Genomic DNA, 19,817 nt, shown 5'->3' on the forward strand with positions numbered 1-19,817 from the left:
TAGTACAAACACCGGGTCAGTAATGTATAGTACAAACACCGGGTCAGTAATGTATAGTACAAACACCGGGTCAGTAATGTATAGTACAAACACCGGGTCAGTAATGTATAGTACAAACACCGGGTCAGTAATGTATAGTACAAACACCGGGTCAGTAATGTATAGTACAAACACCGGGTCAGTAATGTATAGTACAAACACCGGGTCAGTAATGTATAGTACAAACACCGGGTCAGTAATGTATAGTACAAACACCGGGTCAGTAATGTATAGTACAAACACCGGGTCAGTAATGTATAGTACAAACACCGGGTCAGTAATGTATAGTACAAACACCGGGTCAGTAATGTATAGTACAAACACCGGGTCAGTAATGTATAGTACAAACACCGGGTCAGTAATGTATAGTACAAACACCGGGTCAGTAATGTATAGTACAAACACCGGGTCAGTAATGTATAGTACAAACACCGGGTCAGTAATGTATAGTACAAACACCGGGTCAGTAATGTATAGTACAAACACCGGGTCAGTAATGTAAAGTACTAAGTGGCCACAAGCAATGCCAATAGAGCACATGGAAATAAATATTGGGTGACTTCGGTTCTGCTGCTGAACTCTTGTTAGTATCTCTAGTAATATATACACAGTTATTCTGACTAATATCAATCATGAATTCTGTAGTCAATTAAGTCGACAAAGTTGATTACTCAGAACATCACGAATACCAACAGTGACCTTTGCCTCGAAGATCACATTAAAATTGGCAGGCATTTTTCAAAATCTGACAAGATATTAAGTTCAAAATGCTAGCTGTAGTCACCTGTCCTCAGTGATACGTCGTTCCTTCCTGGGACTGCTGGTGAGACTGGGCGGGGGACTGGTGTGGGGACTCGTTGAGACAGATACATCCGTCTGCTGTAACAGAGAAGCAATGGTGTAATGGTTCCTACTGCTTCCCTTCTTCGCTGTGTAGGGAATCAACTGGCATATGATTAATTAGAAAGTTAACCAACCGATGACAGAATCATGGTCGTGACATGTTCATTTTGTTTGTATTCATGTACTATAAAAATATGCAAGACCACATACTTTTGTTTTTGTAACGAATCAGAAAGCACGTTGTATTTCATGGTCTGAATATTGCTTGTATTACTATAACAAGATTCAACAGGTTTGTGATAAATTAACTAATTTACTAGCAGACTATTTCCACAAGGATGATATTTTGCGATTTCGTGGGTCAATCAAGTGATCGCAGCAAATATATGTAAAAACGTAAATTATAATGGAATATAAAACATTTATTCTCTTAATTTGCGGTTGGTTTTATATTTCACATTGCATTTTGTACGTAATATACAAACACTGTCTAATATGGATTTTTGTCAAAAGATCCTTCACTTTTGTCAAGACATGTTCCAATGTCATGGGTAAGAGAACATGTGTATACCAAGGATGGAATTATTGGACTTTTCTACTTGTAACTTGTAACTATGTTGACTCACTGTTTTGTTCATGACTAGATCTGAATCCGACATTGTTTTCAGATTTTCCAGGGTACTTCCAGATGCTTCTAGTTTTGATACGCCAGTCTCAGGGGTGGTACTAGTGCGACGCCAGGAGAACCAGGACGAGACGCGACTTCCCTGTTTCTTATCTTTCTTTTTTGGCATGTATTCTGAGGAGAGTTTGTCGACTGTTATCTGAAAAGAAAGTACAAGGGTACCAAATATATTTACGCACCACGCTGGTTTTCCCTCTATAATCTGCAGTGGACAACTCTCACAATGTTTCATTTGTATTATATATTCACAAAATATTTCCAACCATTTTTATTTATACAACAATTCAACTTTTTAGATCTTTTCAATTGGAGCAGTCTACTATAGACTGATAAAAAATCTTGAAATCTTATGATTTGACAAAACAGAACTAAAAAGGTTGTATCATGTACATTGGTGTTGAAAGCTACATTAAAGGTATAATTGATGTAGCTACAATACAGGTGTAATTGATGTAACTACACTACAGGTATAATTGATGTAGCTACATTACAGGTATAATTTATGTAGCTACATTACAGGTATAATTGATATAGCTACATTACAGGTATAATTGATGTAGCTACATTACAGGTATAATTTATGTAGCTACATTACAGGTATAATTGATGTAGCTACATTACAGGTATAATTGATGTAGCTACATTACAGGTATAATTGATGTAGCTACATTACAGGTATAATTGATGTAGCTACATTACAGGTATAATTGATGTAGCTACATTACAGGTATAATTGATGTAGCTACATTACAGGTATAATTGATGTAGCTACATTACAGGTATAATTGATGTAGCTACATTACAGGTATAATTGATGTAGCTACATTACAGGTATAATTGATGTAGCTACATTACAGGTATAATTGATGTAGCTACATTACAGGTATAATTGATGTAGCTACATTACAGGTATAATTGATGTAGCTACATTACAGGTATAATTGATGTAGCTACATTACAGGTATAATTGATGTAGCTACATTACAGGTATAATTGATGTAGCTACATTACAGGTATAATTGATGTAGCTACATTACAGGTATAATTGATGTAGCTACATTACAGGTATAATTGATGTAGCTACATTACAGGTATAATTGATGTAGCTACATTACAGGTATAATTGATGTAGCTACATTACAGGTATAATTGATGTAGCTACATTACAGGTATAATTGATGTAGCTACATTACAGGTATAATTGATGTAGCTACATTACAGGTATAATTGATGTAGCTACATTACAGGTATAATTGATGTAGCTACATTACAGGTATAATTGATGTAGGTCCACTGATGTAAACACATACCTCAGGCAAGTCCTTGTTAAATACAACTTGAGACAAAATAATTGGAGCTGCTGTCTGCCAGTTATAATACCTATAATAAAAATAAGTATAACGTCTTAAAATGGTCATTGAAATACACCAAAGTCATACAAAGTTTTCTCTGCTATCAGGAAAGATAATTAAAAAAGTATGATAAACAAATTAATTGAATACTGAAACAAGCGACCTGTAGATATTCCAAAAAACCACCAAGATATTCTGTCACTTAATTCGCTTTCATTTCATAAATCAAAAACAAATTACACTTTTGAAAGAAAAAAAGAAAAAAAGAAAAACACAGCAACCTACTTTTCACCAATACGAATCACTAACTCCGGATTAGAAATCATATTGTAGTTTTCACAGAGGTCATCAAATGTTACAACGCTCTGCATGAACTTCTCCAAAGTGACACCTTCGGACTCGGATAGCCCACCACATAACGACATGGAGAAGTTCCCTAAATGTTTGACTTCTGACTGCAGAAAGCTGACAGACGGACCTCCTATAGCACCCTCAACAGAATTGGGTGAAACAGGAAGTGATGCTCCCCTCCCAGACTCTGTATCCTCTTCCTTGTCCTTGATTGACATAAACGGAGACTGGTGGAAACTGAAATAAAAATTGTACAATTAAAATATGATCATTGCTTGTAGGTGATCAAGGCTTTATCGATACTGAAACATTGATGGATTAACCATTCACTTTTTCCAAGAGTGAGACTGTTACATTAATTGTATCAGATACTGGGTTAAATTTCATGTTCAAGGTTTACATCCTACAAACATTCAACATACCGTTCAACCCTGACTAAACAGCGATTGTGAGATTTTCGTTTTAAAAGAGATTTGCCTTCTAGAAAATAAGATTTTGATGATGTGATATGTTGGTTTTAAAATTATTCTGATATTTTTCACCCCGTTTTTCATCGATTACTGGTTAAGCCATAATTTGTTACATGAAGAAAATAAAACGTTCAATCTGTATCAAACTTAACATTTTGATTCTCCTTCAAGCACGAAAAGTCGAAATCCTTTGACTTCATTAACCCTTTCACCCCTATGTAACTTTAGTAGACTCTACCATGCATTGATCTGGATGAGTCCATGATGGTCTACAGTGGTGAAAGGGTTAACATGTTAGTGGACTTACACACGTCTTTAAGTGTTGTTACACAGTGTGACTGGACAGTGATAACTTTGAAGAAACATGCAGCTTCATAAAAGCATGAGATTATAATACCACGGCTGTGATTTCATGGGCATAAGGAAAGGAATAGCCGAGATTGTGACTCGTGCTCAGGTTGTGAGAGTTGATAGGTATGAGCTAACATGGGGAGGAACACTGCCGTAAACTAAAGTAGATGTCAAGTCACGCACAGAATGAAAATGTCGGTAAACAAAACGCATTACATGCCTGCAGGGTTGGATATAAAATCAACTATCAAACTACTGAAATTTGAAAATAATACTCATGTCATAAATGAGGGAAACAATTCCATTTTTCAACGATAACAACTTTGAAATATATTCATCGCCTCACAAAGTGCAAGGATGAGGTTAAATTAGATTTTAACGTAAATATTTGTTCCAGATGCAAATAAGAAGCTTTTAGAGCAATTATATATCAATAAAAAATACATGACATTATCTTACAGACACAAATTTCATATTGATTAAAACAAGAGGCCCATGGGCCTTAATGGTCACCTGAGTCCTACAGTATTTATTTTTGTTGTTGAAATATGTACCAATTTGAGTAAAAATAGTTAAGTATAACGTTAATTTAAGTTTGTCAGGACCATGAGCTGATCATTCCTAGACCGAGTTTCAGTTCAATTGGCCTGATAGAACTTGTTTTTAAGTTTGAAATGGTTATTTTCAAAAAAGCGGCCGTGGCAGCCAAATTATATTTCTGATCGACCTGAAAAATAACAGCACTTTGTCAGGACCATGAGACGATCATTCCCAGTAAGTTTCAGTTTAATCAGCCCAGTAGAACTTGACTTTAATTATAAGTTTGAAATAGTTCTTCAAGATTTCTGATCGACCCGAAAAATAACAACACTTGGTCAGGGAGATGTCAGTAATCTTCCCATGAAATATTCATGAAATCCCTCTGCCAGTATTTCAGCTTAAGTTAATGTAAAATGTAAAATGTTAACGAACGACGCACGACGACGGACGAAGACTGATAGCAATAGGTCACTTGAGCTAAATCTCAGGTGACCTAAAAAAAGTTGATGTGCTACATAAAATCATTTCTAAACATGAAGTAACAAAACATGCAGTAACAAAATCTTGAAAGTAAAACATGTGAAGTCAATCTTATTTTTAAGATAAAGAAATATAATCAAATTTCTCTGTTTATGGTCCTGTACAAAAACCCTGCAATCGTTTGTCAGGAGAAATGTTGGCGTAACACAGAGATTTGGAAAGGAAAAGGGGGACCCATATAAAGAGAAATATGGTTAGAGGGACAATATTCCCAAGGTTTAGTGTGTGAACATGTTAGTTACTTTTGACACATGTTTTTAATGCTAAGTACCAACAATTTTTTACTGAAACATTACAGGATATTATCAGTTATAACAGTTTTCTGTGATTTTGGTGTTATAATATCAACACACACAAACTGTTTGTATAATATCAACACACACAAACTGTTTGTATAATATCAACACGCACAAACTGTTTGTTATAATATCAACACACACAAACTGGAATTGTATTAACTTTGTAAATATCAACACACTCAAACTGGAATTGTATTAACTTAGTAAATATCAACACACACAAACTGGCATTGTATTAACTTTGTAAATATCAACACACACAAACTGGCATTGTATTAACTTTGTAAATAACAACACACACAAACTGGAATTGTATTAACTGTGTTATATATCAACACACACACACTGGAATTGTATAAACTTTGTTATATATCAACACACACAAACTGGAATTGTATTAACTTTGTTATATATCAACACACACACACACTGGAATTGTATTAACTTTGTTAAATATCAGCACACACACACTGGAATTGTATAAACTTTGTTATATATCAACACACACACACTGGAATTGTATAAACTTAACCATGCTTGACAAAGAAATTCAAGCAATGAAAACAAATATTATTTGGTTAATTAAACGAAACAGGATCTTTTGGAATTAGCTTACTTACTGCTTTGACAATCTGCAGAGCAAGAAAACAGAAAGCGTTATACGTATATCCTTCAGGTATATTATTACAAGCACTCCAAGCAGTTAACACTGGTCCCTTTTTGTCTTAATTAAAAAAATCTTAAATTTACATGAAAAGGAGTTGTAAGTAAAGTCCCCCTAATATCATTAGAAATGGTTACATAAGCAATGTGATATTAAGTGAAATATGACACTAACAGAAATGTTTTCTGGGAAAATAAACCACTTTGGTAATGTGTACCGTTCATTGATGTTATATAAAACTTTTCAAAATCTTATTTTTCATCTTACATATATATACCTTCCTCACATGACATGGACAAACTTAGTGGAGAAAACTCCTCCTTTGTGAAGTGTCTAAATTACACCAGGTCTAGATGTGAGATTGGACCCTCAGGGCCATTAAGTGTCTGAGTTACACCAGGTCTAGATGTGAGATTGGACCCTTAGGGCAATTAAGTGTCTAAGTTAACCCAGGTCTAGATGTGAGATTGGACCCTCAGGGCCATTAGGTGTGTTTGAGTTTCACCAGGACTAGATGTGAGATTGGACCCTCAGGGCCATTAAGTGTCTAAGTTACCCCAGGTCTAGATGTGAGATTGGACCCTCAGGGCCATTAAGTGTCTGAGTTACACCAGGTCTAGATGTGAGATTGGACCCTCACGGCCATTAAGTGTCTAAGTTACACCAGGACTAGATGTGAGATTGGACCCTCAGGACCATTAAGTGTCTAAGTTACACCAGGTCTAGATGTGAGATTGGACTCTCACGGCCACATTAAGTGTCTAAGTTAACCCAGGTCTATATGTGAGATTGGACACTCACGGACACATTAAGTGTCTAAGTTAACCCAGGTCTAGATGTGAGATTGGGCTCTCACGGCCACATTAAGTGTCTAAGTTAACCCAGGTCTAGATGTGAGATTGGACCCTCAGGGCCATTAAGTGTCTAAGTTAACCCAGGTCTATATGTGAGATTGGACCCTCACGGCCATTACAAGACTAAATCATTGGTGATATTTTGGCCTGCGTCTGGTAATTATTTAAATGTAATACTATATTGTCTACTACAATACCAGGTAACAGGATTCAATCACATGACATAAAACAAATTTAATTACATGCATCATATAACTGACAAATGAAAATATGTTATTATATGGATTCTAACATGTATATTAAGTGGACTCCATATCAAGTGGTTAATAAGCATTGGTTCAGTTGAAGCAGACAAGCACTAAGCTACTTTGTAAGTACAGCAATGTTTGTAATGGTAATGTCATATAAGGTGTTAGCTTATTGTACGGTACAGTCTGAAGTAGGACTGATTCTGGAATACTGTTCTTAAGGTAGGGTTAATTTCAGGTATACAGACATATTCTGAAGTATGTACATGTTCCTGAGTTTGGACTTGTGAACTAATTCTCGTGCACAGACTTACTCTGGCTGGTAACTTGCACAGACATGTCTATTTATCAGATGCTGTTGTTATAAGCCATGTGGTATAACATTTACTGTTTAGGGGTTGTTATAAGCCACGTGGTATAACATTTACTGTTTAGGGGTTGTTATAAGCCACATGGTATAACATTTACCGTTTAGGGGTTGTTATAAGCCATGTGGTATAACATTTACCGTTTAGGGGTTGTTATAAGCCACCTGATATAACATTTACCGTTTAGGGGTTGTTATAAGCCACATGGTATAACATTTACCATTTAGGGGTTGTTATAAGCCATGTGGTATAACATTTACCATTTAGGGGTTGTTATAAGCCACATGGTATACAATTTACCGTTTAGGAGTTGTTATAAGCCACATGGTATAACATTTACCGTTTAGGGGTTGTTATAAGCCATGCGGTATAACATTTACCATTTAGGGGTTGTTATAAGCCCTGTGGTATAACATTTACCGTTTAGGGGTTGTTATAAGCCACATGGTATAACATTTACCGTTTAGGAGTTGTTATAAGCCACCTGGTATAACATTTACCGTTTAGGGTTGTTATAAGCCACATGGTATAACATTTACCATTTAGGGGTTGTTATAAGCCATGTGGTATAACATTTACCGTTTAGGGGTTGTTATAAGCCACATGGTATAAAATTTACCGTTTAGGGAAGTAGAGTTTGGCAATCTCTGGATCCATCTCCTCTAACTTAAGGTCGTCTAGGTAGATTCCCTCCTCCTCTGGTTTGTGTCGCACAGCCTTTGTCTTCCTCATGAATTTAAACAACCCTCCTGAGGTCTCTGTAGTGCTTCTTCGTGAGGTACCTATAGACAAGTCATAAAAGAATATGTTACTCTACACATATTTTACTGGTGATAGAATCATGCCTGCTGATAAACTTAACTCCTCTTTTTCCTCACTTTTTATGCTCATAGTGGGTGCCAAAAAATATACCATCCCCTTTCATTGCTGCAGATGAAAAATTTCTTTGATTGCACATGAAGTAGTCTCAGTCTAGCCTAAGTCTTATACATAGCTCTGGATGTAGTTAGGATACATGGTAGTTCTGTCTGAGTACATTCTTGGGGTCAAAATAGAAGTTCCATAAATCTAACGGACCTATGGATGTATTTTCTCCCAAGTGTTGTCGCTGAGTTATATGAGAAAATAATCGGTGACAAATAGAACTTTCCTTGTTACATGTACCTCCCTGCTATGTTGTCACACTGCCATTATTAGGTATTAAAACTGTTTCCATGACCTTTTTATACAGGGTAGTATGAACATGTCCGTTTCAGGATACAGACCTCCTATAGGAATGTTGTATAGGAATTGTGTCTTACCTGGAACAGCTCTATCCTAAACCTCCTTAATTTTCAATTTATTCTGTGGACTGTGGACTATAAAATCAATAATTTGAGGTTCTAATAAACCCCTTGATCACAACCTAATGCGTAGGTCGTTTCAAAGTGGTTCACAAATTATCATCCGTGGGCCTTTGCAACCAGCCAATATCTTTCTCAACTACCTGGGGAGCATACAGCTGGTGCTGCCATTTCGGTGCTAACAGCTAGCATTCAACAATTCTAGCACTGCCCAACTACGTACATACTCATTTACAGCTGAGTAGACTGAAACGAGCAAAGTAAAGTACAACTCTACAAAGATACAACTCCATGCCATGCTGTGACTCGAACCAACAACCCTTTGGACACAAGCCCGGCGTCCTACCACTAGACTACCGTGCCTCCTATAGCCCGGCGTCCTACCACTAGACTACCGTGCCTCCTATAGCCCGGAGACCATATGTAGACCATTTCAATTTGCAAATGAGCCTCCTTGCCCGTGAATATGAGCATTAATCCTTCATTGATAAAAAAAGACTTATTGTAATTAATTGTTATATTGACTGATTTATTAATCATATATTTATTAATATTGTCAGGGAAATGTACAAAGAGCTATGGCGGAAAACTGCCCATATTTCCTAGAGTCGGCATTTATGAAAACGACAAAAATAAAAAAGGGCAAAGCAAAAAAAATGAACATGCGGGAAAATTCATCGTCCAAAACAGTCTCATTTGTTTTAATTGCAGGAAGACTGCGGCACAATTCGAAAAATGTATGTAATTTTACTATTCCAAGGTGCAGGAAGAACAAAATCAAGATGTGTGCTTTTTAAGAAAACAGGTAGCGGCATGATGTAGGCAACAGTAATGAAAATTAAATCCTTTCAAACTTGTTGGTAATGATTGTACGATCTTGTGTTTCATACAGCATAACACGAAATAAGCTATTAATCGACTCTTTATCGTGAAACGCATGTATTTATTAGCCATGGCCTTAAATTCGGCTGTTTACATTAATCTATTCTTATACATGGGATTCCGAAAGAGCTACCTGTATACAAATATGCGTCATAACAGTATACGGTTGGATGCACGCACTAGCGGATCGTAGCTTTGGGGAAATAGGCATAGCAACCCGCCATAGCTCTTTCTCCTGAAAAAGTTGTGTTCAACTTTGACAATTGCACTATGAGAGAAGATCATAATGTTACCCTGGTGTTCTGGACCGAGATGTCCCGGGGTCTGGGGGTCACCCAGCCCTACAATGGTCTCGTCAACGCTTTTTCTTGGCAGGTCGCCCCATTCCCACAATGTGTTGTCCTCCTCAGACAGAAGAAGCTCATTGACCTCGCCCTGGTGACGCAGTTGGACCTCAGTGTCACTTTTTGGGGAGGGAGGACGCGTACTGGCAGGACTAGAACAGAAGAAATGGTATTTTTTCAAATTTCAAAATAATCACCTGCACAACAATTATGGTAAATTAAATTTATCCACACAATCTATCAATAATTTCTAATATCAGGTGAACTGATAAACGCATTATCACACCTGGTATTACCTGTAATACTTTCCAGCTCCTAAGGAAATAGTTCACATTTTTTGTGAATAGCTTTATTTACTTATATATCTTAACATATTCGCCCTGGATGTAGTTAACTAATTAACTAATCCCTTTCATCACCAAAATGTTGTGGTCCTAGTAGTGATACTTGTGCTGTTTAATTAAAAACTATGATTGTGGTTAATGGGTTCAACCAATTATTTAATTTGTTTATGGAAACTTTTATTATTTGATAATGTGTCAAAATTATTTATTATATCAATATTAAATTATTACATTCATGTGTATATATATTTTGCCTGATTTACATACATTATTATTGAAAAAATACCAAATAAATAAAATCCACTTATACAATATCTTGGCCATTTAACCAGATATTAATTTTATGGAGATCAAAGCACACAAATACACGTGATAAATGAGATGCACACAAACACACACAGTACTGATAGAAAACATGTGAATTATGACTTTTTTAGTGTTTTGAGATCTAGAGGTCACAGAACAATTACGATCCATAGATCTTATCTGAATTATTTAGATCAACATATGTCCACATTGTGTCGCCCATATCTATTCCTTTTATGGGTAACAAAGAACTTACAAAGGGAGACAATACTTTCACAGAGATGTCTCAAAATAAATCAACAAATCTGTTCAGCCAAAAAAACATTATGTCTGTTTAGGGTTCCCGACAGACCCCTGACCCAAAACTTTTTGATGAAAAAAAAACAATAAAAAAAACCACACTGATTTTCGAATTTTAGAAGGTTTCTTGCCTTTCAAAATAGCTTCTAGCTCTTGTGTTGGCGCTAAATGTCAGCATATGGAGCACAATTTGCCTCCAAATGAACCTTGTTTATATAATTCTTTGTTTTACATACAATAGTAGGGTCATAATCACATGACCACCTGGTACACAAAAATATACACAAAAAAAAATAAAATCGACCTACCTATATACCCTTGTTTTTTTGCCCATACAACCCTAAACAGACTTTTATTATTTTTTGGCCTTAACCATAACTTTTCAAGGCATAAACCTTGTCAGTCAATCAAAAAATTAATAAAATCTTTAGATTTTAAATAATACATGTATCAGAACTGTTCGCAGAGACTTTAGTCCTATGATGTTAGTTCATCTCACAGCACCACAAAATGGATGTGTCTAAAGAGCACACTAAACTTGCCTCATGATCAATATAGGAATTTTTTCTCTGTTCAGATGAAAAGATATATGAAGTTCATAAAACGAAGTAATTTCAACTTCATTTTATCAATTCAAAAAACTAGTTTTTGCTAATAGACATGCAAAACAGCATCAGTCTATGACTTTTGACAATTAACATTCTTAATTAACCTAAAGTACCTGATTAATGACCTGGTAGTTCTTCCCAAACAAAAAGAAGTAAATAATGAAGAAATATTTTTTCTTGAATTTACACTTAGTCGTAATATACATCCAACAACCGCTGAACACGAGTTAGGGCTAGCTGCCTAAGGCTAATATTTCAAATGGTAGCTAACACAGAGAAAGCGTCTAATTTGCCAAATGTATATAGTACCTGTTCATGGGGGAGATGTCTGTGTCACTGAAGGGATGGGGGTAGCTGTAGGTGTTGTATTGGGTGCTAGCCCAGTCACTGGTCCGCTGAAGGCTGGTCTCTTCCATGATTGGCAGACTCACCGACTTGCCCATGGTGCCCAGTGGAGGCATGGGTGGCAGATTGGCTAATTCTTCATCCGATGATACGTCATCGATATCAAACATTGGAATATCATCCTCGTCAGCAGGCTTTTTATCAGTTTCCAAGTTCCCAGAAGGTATCTGTCTCTTTTTTGTTATGCGTCTTTTCTTCCTGCGTTTGCTGTGACTCTCTTTGAGGCCATTTTGCTGACCTTCTGGGTCTTCCATCTGAATTCTGACCTCACTGCCCTTGGATGGAAGGACATCGTCCTGATCAAAGTACTTCTGTTTCATTTCCTTGACACCTTGCTCCATGAGATCCTCATGTGATGGTATGGGAGAGGTGGCCAGGTAAGCTGGAACATCCTGGGGAAACATTGACGTTATCAGTATTTCTCCTGTGTTATATTTATCCTTGTCAATATATATGCAGTTTGATACTAGTTATTCCGTCTTTGCGTATTGCAGAGTTATCTTCTCTTGTGAGCAGGTATTGATTGTTACGTCACTTGTTTGTGAGAGTAACGTCATCAATTTTTGAGAAAACAACGTAATTTTCTCACACAAACCAATGACGTGACAATCAATACCTGCTCCCAAGAGAAGAAAACTCTGCAATACGCAAAGACGGAATAAGATACTGTAAACCATTAAATTTCTGGCACTTTTACTTGGATAATCTCTGTTAGTCCATAGCTGATTCCATCACTCAAAATGGCATTATTGTGCATTGTACAAGGGAGAGAACTTTTTTAATTCTAGAACTTTTTTAATGTGTTATGCAACTCATTACCTGTAAGTACCGAGTTTGCCACTCTGTACCAATCACAACATTATGTAAAACATAAACTTTTCAGCCCTTTCACTTAAAAACAATGTCTGTTAGTTCATTGTTAAGTTCATGATAAAAGTACTGTTACTGTTTTGTAAATATTCTCTCTAATCATGAACATTGATCAGTTTGCTCTGATACTGAGGATGAAGGGTAAACAAGTTAACTGCTACATTTCGCCTACATTCAGTGAACATTCAGTCAGCTTGAGTTACGGTTGTAGAACTCTCGGAGAAACAGATCATAACAATTTTCCTAGAAAGGCATCAGTTCAGTTGTATTAACACATTGTACCCCCGATTTTGATTCCTTTAAAAGCAATTCCAGAACCTGTAGCTCTGTATTCATCAAACCATTCTTTTGCTCAAAACAGTCTTCGTTCTTATGCTTGAATCCCAATTTAGTGAGAAAATACTTGTAAAAGTTGAAATCATTTCCTTTTACCTTTGTACTTGGCCATGCTGTATAGGTGCTACCATTCCAATAGGCTCAGTGCTTACATGTTAACCCATCCCCCCATCTCAGTGAGGCAATAAAAGACTGATTTGATGCTCATGCAAGACTGAGATTTAGAGGTAAAATTCCAATAAATCTCGGTATAGAATTTGTTAGAAAAATGCTGCAAGAAAAACATATTTTCAATATTTATGTAACTTAGCACATTGATGAGAGTTGTCCTACCTCTCCAGGTTCCTCGACTTCAGTGACAAAGAAGGCCTCACCAGAATCGCCCAGCTTCATGTGAAGGTCCACTGCCTTCCCATTGATTGATATGTCAACCTGAAATTCAACATGGTACACAATTACTGTCTACGACATACAACATGGTACACAATTACTGTCTACGACATACAACATGGTACACAATTACTGTCTACGACATACAACATGGTACACAATTACTGTCTACGACATACAACATGGTACACAATTACTGTCTACGACATACAACATGGTACACAATTACTGTCTACGACATACAACATGGTACACAATTACTGTCTACGACATACAACATGGTACACAATTACTGTCTACGACATACAACATGGTACACAATTACTGTCTACGACATACAACATGGTACACAATTACTGTCTACGACATAAGATTTACCTGACCGAGACATCTTATGAAAACTATCTTGTTTAGAACAAAAAAGAATTAAAATAACGGAAAAAAAAGAGATTTTATTACAATCATTTTCAAAAATTAATTCATTAGCATATCATTTTTCACATTGTTCCACAGAGAAAACTGCCAATTGTGACTCCAAGCAAGAGACAAGCCAAAATGTCTGAATTTCCAGGTTTGATGGGTTTCACTGAACAACATGTTACCATATATACCAAGCTATGACTTACATAAGTAATAGCATAGCATACTTAGGCCAACAAAAAAAAAGATGTCTGTTTAGGGTCCCCGACCAACCCTAGCTTTTTACCCCCCGACCCAAAACTTTATGATGAAAAAAAAACAAAAACAAAAACGCTGATTTTCGAATTTTAGAAGGTTCCTTGCCTTTCAAAATGGCTTCCAGCTCCTTGTTGGCGCTAAATGTCATCATATGGAGCACAATTTCCCTCCAAATGAACCTTGTTGATGTAATTCTTAGTTTTACATACAATAGTAGGGTCATAATCACATGACCAAAAGGTACATAAAAATATACAAAACAAAAAACAAAACAAAAAAAATCTGACCTACCTACCCTTGTTTTTTTGCCCATGCAACACCCTAAACAGACTATATTTTTTGTTTGGCCTTAGGATGAGGGCTATCATAAGCTCGCATGCACTCCTTAAACATACCACTTTCTCCTTCGAACGAAGCACTCCCAACTTGCCGAACCGCACGTGGAATGGTGAAGATCGGTAGGTTCCATCTTCCTGTTCTATAATGATAGAGTCGATCGCTCCAGTCAGGGTTGCTGCATTTATTTCATTGTAGAACCCTTTCACGTTTGAGAATAACTTTCCTACGTACCCGAAATAGTTGCTCATGCTTTTCTACTGAGCCATCATGTACCGCTATTTAGAGTATCAATGTGGTTTAGTTTCCTGGAAAGACAAAACACAAATCAAATCAATTTTATACAGTCAATACAATTAGCATATATATTAATCGATACAATATTGAGGAATTCGCAGGAGCTGCCTTATCAGGCCCTAACTACTAGTCCTATGCCACCTGGCTAATATCTCCCTATGAGTGTATGCCTGTGTGTGTGCTGGAGATGTATTGTGTTCTGTTTGTAGTGGGACCGTGCTTCCAACGGTATCATTTATAGTGCCACCTCACACCTCACTTGAATGATACAGCACAGATACCGCAACACCCACCCCAGACCACTTTATACTCCACCTGGGTTGTTGGAGTTGTGTGGGCAGGAGAAAAACTCTTTCTCTAATATTCCATGCGTACGGCGACTTCGGGGATCGAACCCCGGCCACTTGCTTGGAAGGTCGGAGTGTTAACCACTCGACCAATCCGCCCATGGATCATGGATGTTCGAGCTACCCTTTTCTTGCTTATCCCATTGGCACAGTTTTCAGTACTCATTTTTGTGATGATCAGTCCTTGATGTATTAAAGCCATATATACAAGAAACTTTATCATATCTTATAGTCTTACCTACTTTTATTTGCACTAGATAATACTAGATTGAGCTTTGGTATGGTACAAAAGACACAAATACTAAAATAGCTTTTTTTTATTACATGGTAAAATCCTACTTTCTAAAGGTGGTGTTTGTAAAGAGTAATTATGTTGTAATACATTGTATTTCAAACTTAATTAGCTAAATGGAAACCAACACTCCTGCAGGATGTCAAAATTCTCAGGGTATGAAAATCAGACAGGTTTCAATGTATTTCAAAAACATTATGATAAGAGCAAGGTGAGCTAGTGTATGATTGCACTGTGATATCTTTACTATGACTGACAAAATGTTATTTTATAACTGACTTTTTGACATTCATGATATTCTGTAAGTAGTGTACACGTATAATTTTTGCGTAAGCGTATGTTGTTTAGACATGTAACGGTATATGGTATCTTTAGGAATGACCGAGTTTCCATCATAAATACTGGTATATGGTATCTTTAGGAATGACCGAGTTTCCATCATAAAAACCGGTATATGGTATCTTTATGAATGACCGAGTTTCCATCATAAAAACTGTTTACATATATATATTTGACTGGTATCCAACTTCCATTCATAAGGTGACCTAGATATGCATTCATTCACAAACCTAAGTTTTTATTTTTAGCTCCATTTGAAAGTGCTGTTTCTATATCTACGATACAATGTCCCGTACCACGCACTATATAATTGAATATAATATTTCATATCATTTATAATCTACACTGAACTTCCAACCACAGCAGACTTATGTATAATGACAGGCAAAAAATGTATTACAAGGGTAACCCTACCTATACCAGGTTCAACCGCTGATCCTCCCAGAGACTTTAAAATACTTAGTGGTAAACTTGAAACCAAATTTCTTCTCAATTTACATAGTTAAATTTTTTGGGAAAAGTTAAAAAATAACTGCCTATATATACTTTTACCCACAGTAATTATTTTAGGATATTACAGTAAACTGGTTTCCTTTATCTTATCCATGACCTGATGTTTCTTAAAATAGTAAGATCAAGTCAGTATCACAAATCAACGACCCTACGTGAGTATAATCCTAGCAATGATCAAGAAGATGTAAGTAAAATGTGAGTCGTTAAATATAAATTTTAACACAAAAATCCCTTTGTCCACTGTCCTAATAATTTCCAATCCATAGGGAAACATTTACGCCAAGTGATTTATATTCATGTCTGAAATAATGAAAATTTCACAAATTATGTTCAAATTTTTCAAATCAATATAATCAAATTTTCATAAAAGTTTCATAATAGTTTAACACTGATTTTCATTTTCATTATAAAGTTCTTTAAGCACAAAATTAACAAACATGACCCTATATGTATATATATATGTATACTTGTATACCAGTATTGTGAAATATAAACTTGCTTACAAATTCATCAGAAACAGGTACCACTAACAGTGACCACCTATTTACATTTTAATTAGAACTTTCTAATTAACCACAGAAGTTGGAGTTCCCAAAAAGTCCTACTTGGTATTTAAGGCGAAAGCCTTAAATTTATGATGTAAAGTTGTAAACTTAAAAAGTTTATAAAACAGGTCCAGGCCAATACACTGCTGTAACAACTTGAACATGTGACTCACAGCTGTGAGATGATTATGACTCGGTAAATACATTGTATAATGTCTATATATATCTGTCATTATTTACATTTCAATACTTTTCATGTTTTTGACAAATTTATATAACTTTCTGATTACAAAACATGTAGCACAATACTAAAACCCCACTAAAGTTGTCATTTTAAAATAATATTAATAACTTATCAATATACACATGTACGATAGTGCTGTATTCACAGCCTGATAGTAACACGTACCGGTATACACACTCCACAACTTCGTGGTACACTAGTATACCTGTCTGAGGTCTGCTGGAATGCGGCCACTAGTAACACATGTACAGCAGACTGTGGTTTGTTTACTACTTAATCACAATACCTTACACAGGTCACCTGGCCCAATTCCAAACATGTCTTTCAAACAACAAAACAACCAAAACAGTATATGCATTACTCTGTCTGGTGAGCCCTGATCTGTGTTTCCTATAACCAGTGCATGAGATGAATTGCCCAGACTGTGTCACTTGGCACGGTATACAAGAATGCTGTGGAATGATACAGCCCTGAACACTCCTTTTTCTGAAAGGACTCACGATTTTATAGTAAAACAGATTCACAACAAGTTATGTCACTCCATAAAAATATTTTAATTTACTTTACATTGAACTGTTGTTCTGAATTTTGGTTCAAATTCCCAGGATATTTTAAAGTTGTCAGGACACTGATATACGCTAATACGTGTTGGCAACCCAGGGGAAAAAGAGGCATCTAATTTGAGCTCGAGGTACACTTTTTGGGGTACATAGGGTATGCCTTACACTTTGTCAGGGTATATACCTTAGGTAATTTTTTGGTAGCCAAGAAACGTCAGACAAAATAGGAAGGGTATAACATACTCAATATAGGTACATTTGGGGCACAGTTTAAATTTAGGTACTTTTTGGGTATACATCTGGCTGAGTTATACTTTTCCTTAACTGTGCCACTATACTAGGGTACCTCAAAAGTACCTCATTGTTTATATCTCTGACTGAAAATTTAAATTTGAGTAGGCAGGTAGAATTTTTTTTCATTTTATATGATATTTTTTTCTCACTGTTTTTTTAACTGGATTAAATAAATCTGTTAAAACTGTTTTGTTATGCTACACACTTTCATACTGATCATCTAAACTGTCAGATGTAAACATCTTCAAATGTTATGGTCGAAGCAGAGAATTGACTAAATTTCCACCATTATTACTACAACAACAACAACAACAACAAAAGTATCCTAATTTCAGTAAGATAATTCAAATGGAGTTTTTTATTCTGGGCTTGCCAGGCTTAGGCAAACAATTAGTATTACATTGTAGGTCTTATGAACAATAAATAATTCCAACAAACTATCAAGTCCTTGTTTTCCCAATGTGTTAAATTACAAACAGAACTGGTTGAAACTTATACACCATCCATGAAGCATGCTGCGACAGATAAACATGATGGTAACAGCTGCTATCACAGGTAATGGGGCGTCCCACTACATCAGTGTACTATTGTATGTTCTTTTCAACTCTGTTTAACTAGAACCTTGATCTTATGATCTGACCCAAAACTATTTTGAGAATCATTTCTAATAAGGAAATGTTTAATAAGGTGCAGACTTAAGGATCCCTGTAGTGTACCACTGCCAAAAACTGAAGCTGTGCATTTGAAACTTTTTTTCGATACGACTGTGGCTTTGATAAATCATTACTGAAAATAAAACTATACCATATGCAGTCAGAATTTGACAGAAATACAGCAGACACAATAAACAGGTAAAAGGCACTGTCCAACAGTCAGAGCTCGAGTTAGACAGAAATATAGCAGACACAATAAACAGGTAAAACGGTCCAACAGTCAGAGTTAGACAAAAATACAGCAGACACAATAAACAGGTAAAAGGCACTGTCCAACAGTCAGAGCTAGAGTTAGACAGAAATACAGCAGATATAATAAACTGGTAAAGCGGTCCAACAGTCAGAGTAAGACAGACATACAGCTGATATAATAAACAAGTAAAACGGTCCAACAGTCAGAGTAAGACAGAAATGGGGGAGATATAATAAACAAGTAAAACGGTCCAACAGTCAGAGTTAGACAAAAATACTGCAGACACAATAAACAGGTAAAAGGCACTGTCCAACAGTCAGAGCTAGAGTTAGACAGAAATACAGCAGATATAATAAACAAGTAAAACAGTCCAACAGTCAGAGTAAGACAGAAATGGGGGAGATATAATAAACAAGTAAAACGGTCCAACGGTCAGAGTAAGACAGAAATACAGCAGATATAATAAACAAGTAAAACGGTCCAACAGTCAGAGTAAGACAGAAATACAGCAGACATAATAAACAGGTTAAACGGTCTTTCTGTCAATATATCATCAGACTGGATAAAAATCCTACTGCAGATACACATCAAACTATATTGGTAAAACATGGCTTACAGTCAGTCAAACTGCAGGCAGAATATACGGATGAAACTTTCAGTTTATCTATAACATTGATAACATCACACAGATCTAGAGAATGTAAGTGAGGTGTGGGGGGGGGGGGGAGGTTTTT

At 36.1% G+C, this 19,817-nt stretch overlaps 1 protein-coding gene across 2 annotated transcripts in view; it reads right to left on the minus strand.

Annotated features, from left to right (window-relative positions):
- The window catches only part of LOC110452015 (phosphatidate phosphatase LPIN1-like), a 37,484-nt gene that overhangs the window by 16,837 nt on the left and 830 nt on the right, over positions 1 to 19,817 (minus strand). The window contains exons 1-11 of one of the 2 annotated variants that reach the window (XM_021500273.1): positions 17,489 to 17,553; positions 14,806 to 15,054; positions 13,676 to 13,774; positions 12,041 to 12,528; positions 10,123 to 10,325; positions 8,224 to 8,386; positions 6,091 to 6,102; positions 3,205 to 3,507; positions 2,878 to 2,947; positions 1,509 to 1,706; positions 824 to 918 (exon numbers count right to left, since the gene is read on the minus strand). In XM_021500273.1, the coding sequence (XP_021355948.1) occupies positions 824 to 918; positions 1,509 to 1,706; positions 2,878 to 2,947; positions 3,205 to 3,507; positions 6,091 to 6,102; positions 8,224 to 8,386; positions 10,123 to 10,325; positions 12,041 to 12,528; positions 13,676 to 13,774; positions 14,806 to 14,997 (1,823 nt within the window). In that variant the 5' untranslated portion in view covers positions 14,998 to 15,054; positions 17,489 to 17,553. Of the gene's footprint in view, positions 1 to 823; positions 919 to 1,508; positions 1,707 to 2,877; positions 2,948 to 3,204; positions 3,508 to 6,090; positions 6,103 to 8,223; positions 8,387 to 10,122; positions 10,326 to 12,040; positions 12,529 to 13,675; positions 13,775 to 14,805; positions 15,055 to 17,488; positions 17,554 to 19,817 lie in introns of those variants that run through there. The other variant, XM_021500272.1, reaches the window with a different exon arrangement.

Source organism: Mizuhopecten yessoensis, unplaced genomic scaffold (genome assembly GCF_002113885.1).
Source record: "Mizuhopecten yessoensis strain PY_sf001 unplaced genomic scaffold, ASM211388v2 scaffold6361, whole genome shotgun sequence".
Taxonomy (NCBI): Eukaryota; Metazoa; Mollusca; class Bivalvia; order Pectinida; family Pectinidae; genus Mizuhopecten; species Mizuhopecten yessoensis.